The sequence below is a fragment of the Salmo salar genome, chromosome ssa27, assembly GCF_905237065.1.
Source record: "Salmo salar chromosome ssa27, Ssal_v3.1, whole genome shotgun sequence".
In the NCBI taxonomy this organism is placed as follows: Eukaryota; Metazoa; Chordata; class Actinopteri; order Salmoniformes; family Salmonidae; genus Salmo; species Salmo salar.
The window spans coordinates 13,158,490-13,164,489 of NC_059468.1; the positions used below are offsets into that span (position 1 = coordinate 13,158,490).

Sequence of the window (6,000 nt, forward strand, 5' to 3'; positions counted from 1 at the left end):
GATGCCTGTCTGGAGGACCCCTGTGCCAACGGCGGCACCTGCGTTGAGATGGGCGGGAGCACCAAATGCCTCTGTTTGCCCAGCTATGGTGGTGACCTCTGTCAGACAGGTGAGCTCCTCATTCGGCTGTTACAGTATCTCCATAATTGTAAGAGTGCTATCAAGCAGTGTTGTAATCCCCCAGTAATGCATTACCACATTCAGGAAAAAATATTTTGGGGATTGTATGTACTGAAGCAGAATAAGTCAGCCACATTCCAGTCATCTTCACAATAAAAGAAGTAAAAGGAAGTGAGAGGTCCTTCATTGTTTTGTTATTATAAGGTAAGACAGTTGTGCTAGTCTAGTTTTGTAGAACTAGTCTATTAATAACTAACTCAAAATCAATCAAATGGAAATATTACACACTGTGGCTTTAGGAGCCTGTCAAACTCAAAGACCCACCTTGTTCAAAGAGGACAAAACCTTTCTTTTGGAACAATTGTCTCCTTCAGTTCTGTCTGATGCAGGCTGTTCTCTGAGACCTGCTTGCTATGCCACTGTGTTCCTGTCACACAGATTTAGGGATGAGAAAATAGAAATGGAAAGAAGGTGAGATGAGAAGTGTTCTTTAGATGGATGAAGCTCATGGATCCATCTGCTCCGTGAATCAGGGAAAATGTAAGGCAGGATTCAATCAAAGGCCATTTTCCTAACATTCGCGGAGATCACATTCATGTCAACACCTTGAATGTCGGCTCAAGCTTAAACAACTTCCTTCAAAAGTCAGGTGCGTTGCACTTGTCGACAATGCGTCTTCGATTGAATCCCAGCCAAGGTCTTTAAGGTAGTTTCGTTCGGATCGCCTCATTGTTTTTCAAAACCAACCCTTCTCTTTCTTTCTTTTTCAATGGTCAGAAAAGCTCAACAAATCTCACCCTTTCCCTCTTAATCATTCAAATGAATTAATAAAATCTCTCCCTCCCTCCCTTCTGTTCTGTCTCTTAGATCTGGAGCAGTGTGAGGTGGGCTGGCAGAAGTTCCACGGGAACTGCTACAAGCACTTCAACCAGCGGATGAGCTGGGAGGTGGCGGAACAGCACTGTCGCATGGTGGGGGGCCACCTGGCATCAATCATGACACCTGAAGAGAAGGACTTCATTAACAGTACGCTGGGAGTAGTGACAGAAAGCCACCGAACTTCATACACCACCTTTCCTCTTTCATTGATAGGCTACTTCATTTGTTAGCATAGTGTACCAGTTTACTGCACATTAATACATCGGAAAGACAACAGCTAGCTCTCAAGGTTTTATGTGTGCTGTTTATTAGCATAGGAAGGACAAATGTCATGCCATTGACCCTGCTGGGCGGAAGTGCTACATGCTAATGGTAATCTGAGTGAGGTAGTTCACCAAAATTACAAAATAAGTTACCAACTGCTGACATTAGCCAAAAAACAATTGAAGTGCTGCGGACAGCTTCAGCATGTTCTAAACTACGTGGCCATATTACCTCCAGTTAACTTCAAACCAAGTCATTTGGCAATACAAACCCTGGCAGAGTTGTTGATATTAGCAGTGGAAGCACAAAGACAAAGACCTACGGTATAACTTGTTAGAGAAGCGATAGGACTACTGCTTGAAAAGAAAAGAAAATGTATTATTCTATCCGCAGATAACTTTAAGGAGTATCAGTGGACTGGACTGAACGACAAAACCATTGAGGGGGATTTCCACTGGTCCGATGGCAACCCATTGGTGAGTCCAGAGAGATTAGTTTGACAGAGAAAAAGTACTGGGTCAAAACCTGTCCACAGGATGACGTGCAGCTACAAAGACTAAAGGAAACACAAGACGTTAGCCCCGATGCTTATAAACTACTACAGCTCTGTGTCTCTCACCTTGTCTTCACAGCTCTATGAGAATTGGTACAGGGGCCAGCCTGACAGTTACTTCCTGTCTGGAGAGGACTGTGTGGTGATGGTATGGCATGATTCTGGGCGCTGGAGCGACGTGCCCTGCAACTACCACCTGGCCTACACCTGCAAGAAAGGCACCTGTGAGTAATGGACATGATGTTACTACAAACAAGCACCAATCGACCAGTTCCTTTACCTACTGTACCTGTAACTACCTCGATGCAATAGATTACATTGATGTAACTTAGAGGTCTATAGAAGTAGTCGTAGATGTTTAATGCACACATTCAATACAGTCCCAAACTATTGTCCTGCCCAAAACTGTATTGAATGTGTACATCGGACAAATATTCTTTCAACTTTTCATTAATTTATTTTCGATTTAAAATACATTATCACCTACAGTCTTCTTAACTCCTCCCACAGCTTCATGTGGTCCTCCCCCCAAAGTCCGGAACGCATCCGCGTTTGGCAAAATTCGCCAGAGGTACGAGACAGACGCCGTTGTGCGCTACTACTGTGCCCAGGGCTTCCAGCAGAGACGAAACCCTCTGGTCGTGTGCCTGCCGGGTGGCAAGTGGGGGGACCCCCAGATCCTCTGCATCCCTGGTATGAAAAGTTCTGTGACCCACCCACTTATCTCTAATTTGTGACCATGTTCCATTACAGTTTTGATATTGCTAAATATGACTCAAGAACAGTTATTGAGATACAGTTAATCTCTCGTACAGACTGTCAGCAAGAATGAAGATCTGAAGAATCATGATTTAGTACATGAGTGTCACTGATTCTTCCGATGAATTAAGGAGATGCTTAAGTGTGGAGACGGGGATTTTAACCGGAACGTTAGTTGTTGTTCTGTAGTGGGGAGTTGCTGAATCTACTTTAGCTCTGGAAGATAAGATCTGTCATTGGGATTCAATCAAAGTCGCATTGTCGACAAGCACACTGCACTTGAAAGGTAGTTTACACTTGAGCCAACATTCGCAGCGTTTACTGTGAATGCAGTCTACACGACTGTCAGGAAATTGCCTGTAGAAGGCGCAATGTTGACAGTGTTTTGCCCTTGTCGAAATGTGCCTTTCATTGAGTCCCGTCCTAAGTCAAGGCAATGCCATAGCAGCAGGCAAAGCCAACCCAGAAGACTAGTGTCTAAATCAGAGGGTGTTCTCACTCCGGAGATGGTGTGGGAGGAACAAGATAGATGTATGAAAGTTGTGAACAAATTACACTACATTTTTATCCAACAGATTTGTCAGAAGTCTTTTATTTTCAACTTTGTGCTGGGGGTTTCCTTTCAGGGGCAGGAAGCACAGCACAGACAGTAGGAGCAACATCACTAACCACAGGAAGCCAGGAGCTGGCTGAAGAGGAATCACAAACAACAAAGGAAACACCTCAATTCTGGGACATCAAGTGGAACTTTTAAATTTCATACCATGTCCCAGTACACTTCAAGAGTTTCCTTTCCTCATTGACCAGAGATCTGAAATGGCTTAACAGGTAAAGGCAGTAGGGTGATCTTGGAGGAAAGGAGACAAGGAAAGAGTACTGGGACACAGGGTCAGTCAAGCATAACCTCTTACATTCCTACTGTCCTCCCCAAAGCACATAGATCTGAGTCTGTTGTTGGGATAGCCTGGGCTTGAAGGTCTCTTGTAGCCCTACATAGGATGCAATTAATTGCAATGGTGTCCTAGAACGCTTTAATACAGAACCCAGAACATATTCTGTGAAAATCCTATCACTGAGGCATATCTATAATCAGTAACTCCTTGTCCGTTCATCCAGATTGTATAATGTGTGGATCTGTAAATAAACTTTTCTCCAAACCGGCACATAAGCCCAGGTGTGGTAGACAGACAGTGGTAGGATATGCAGTAGCTCGTCTTGAGCACGGTCTATCACAGGTGAGTCTGGTGCCGGTTTGGTTCAGACGGTTTCTTTAAAGATATCCACACATTGGACAATCCAGAAGGATGGACAAGGAGGTATGGATTGTAGATGTGAATTCAGTAAAAGGATTATTGGAAACAGGTAAACCGATGGACTTTTCGCCAGATATGTTCCGGGGTCATCTGTAAGCCCAGGTCTCTTGTTGGTTTTTAACAGGCCTCAGCACACTAATGGTGTTCAGTGATCTCATCTCCACAATTTATCATGTCAGTTCTCAATCATTGTTTATTGACTATTATTGGCAAATCAACTTTATAAATCCACCCATAATATTTTCAACAACAGCTGGTCTGTTTGCAATTCCATTAATATTCTATCAGCTAAGGACTACCTGGGGTCTGTTCAGGAGGGTGTAAACGTTACAGAACGTTCAGATAGAAATGTATTGTGTAGAATAGATATGATTGCCCCGCCTGGCCTCAGAGCCATACAAAATATAATTGTGTAGTTCTGAGCACCTCCAAGAGGTATGATCCCTACAGTCTAGCAATCCAAAGGTTGCGTGTTCGAGTCGCGTCGGGGATATCTGTAGCATTTTAGCTAACCTTTCCCCTAACCCTTATTCTAAAGTTAACCCAATACACCTGCTATGTAAATTCACCTAACCTTTGTCTTTTTAGTTCTCCTAACCTTTGTAGTTAGTTCCTGTAACTCCCAACTTAAATTGTCCCTGTAATTGTCCTTTGTTGTTACAGCGCAGACAAAGACTTGCAATACTATATGTCCTCCAAGACGTATGATACTGTACGTCCTCTAATTCGCATGATATTGTACAACCACTATTTTATTCATAATGAAATGTAATGTATCATCCTGAATTGAGTGTCACAGATTTACGTACCGATTCATACCAATTGCCCTGACACCAGGTTGGATTGCCTGTAGACTCGGGACTTGGGAACGACTGTAGTTCTATTAGTAATATTTCTACCTGCAAGGATTTGAACTTTTCATCTTATTGAGTACACTGCAGGACAGGTGAGTCATTATAGGGATGTCTGGTTGAGTGTTGACTCTGTGGTCCAACTTAACCTGTCCTACATCACTACCCCTATGTCCTTTATGAGTCCCCTTCATAAAACGAAAAGGACTGCATAGGTGTACGCAATATGATGGAAACTCCACCAATCCTACCAGAGGGCTAGGTGTGGCTATTCCCACATTGCTGATACCAATACAAATATTTCAGATGCACGAGGTGACTTAACAAAGTCTTCGGAATGGAAAGAATGGTTGGTTTGGAATTGGGGCAGAAAATCCCTGCAATCTTAGGAACCCATATCAATTCTTGAACTCAGCATTATTTCCATCTCAACCATCTCACAACCTTACGCCTTCTTGGACTTTTGTCATCAACAGACTTCATATGAAAAATGGTGCTAACTCCCGTGCGTATGATACCTGCATGAAGTACGTTAAAACATTTTCATCCATAAGAATCAAAATGGCAGGTTTGTGCAGCAGGATGTTAGAAAAAAAGAACAACTACAAACAAGCTTGTTTATAATGTCAATTCCATTATCGAAGTAGAATTTACATTTCTCAGAGTGGTCATAATTCATTTGGGGTGAAAAAGGCTAGAGTGAGTGAGTAGCATGCACAAGATTTGACCATGGTGATGATGCCATTACTGTACTTATCAATGATATTAATTTTGTCTCAAAGTATGTTTTAATTACTGTCCACTCTTCCCTGTGATAGATGCCCTACATTTTACTGACACAGTTCTATGAAAAGCTTTATGTTGTAATAAAGTTTTTTTTAGAATAAAGCAAGGATTTAATGAGTATTAACCACACAGCCATTATCGGAAATTGTATTTGTTTGTTCTTTATTTGCTTCGGTTTTTATACGCATCTTTTACGGTAATACTGTTCCTTCCTAAACCAACTAAAATAAAATTTGAATGTTTCTGTGACTTTTTGTGTGCCTATTTAGTTGGTGTGGAGGATCAACAATTGAGATGGAGTCAGAGGTCCAGGTACACATTTTTTAATTGTTTTATTTAACAGTCCAGGTGATGATGAAGTCTGTATCTAGAGGTTGTATTTACAAAAAAAAAAAAAAACAGGTCAAAATACCCTTAAACTCATGCATCTACATACTGTACATGGCACTGGCAGAGCTGAAGTAACAGCATGTTA

At 42.1% G+C, this 6,000-nt stretch overlaps 1 protein-coding gene across 1 annotated transcript in view; it reads left to right on the forward strand.

Moving 5' to 3' along the window:
* The window catches only part of LOC106588311 (brevican core protein), a 29,836-nt gene extending 24,062 nt beyond the window's left edge, over positions 1 to 5,774 (forward strand). Inside the window, exons 9-14 of the mRNA XM_014177151.2 lie at positions 2 to 109; positions 988 to 1,146; positions 1,657 to 1,739; positions 1,896 to 2,040; positions 2,327 to 2,509; positions 3,202 to 5,774. Coding sequence (XP_014032626.2) covers positions 2 to 109; positions 988 to 1,146; positions 1,657 to 1,739; positions 1,896 to 2,040; positions 2,327 to 2,509; positions 3,202 to 3,329 — 806 coding nt within the window. The 3' untranslated portion in view covers positions 3,330 to 5,774. The remainder of the gene's footprint in view (position 1; positions 110 to 987; positions 1,147 to 1,656; positions 1,740 to 1,895; positions 2,041 to 2,326; positions 2,510 to 3,201) is intronic.
* Positions 5,775 to 6,000: the final 226 nt, after the last annotated feature.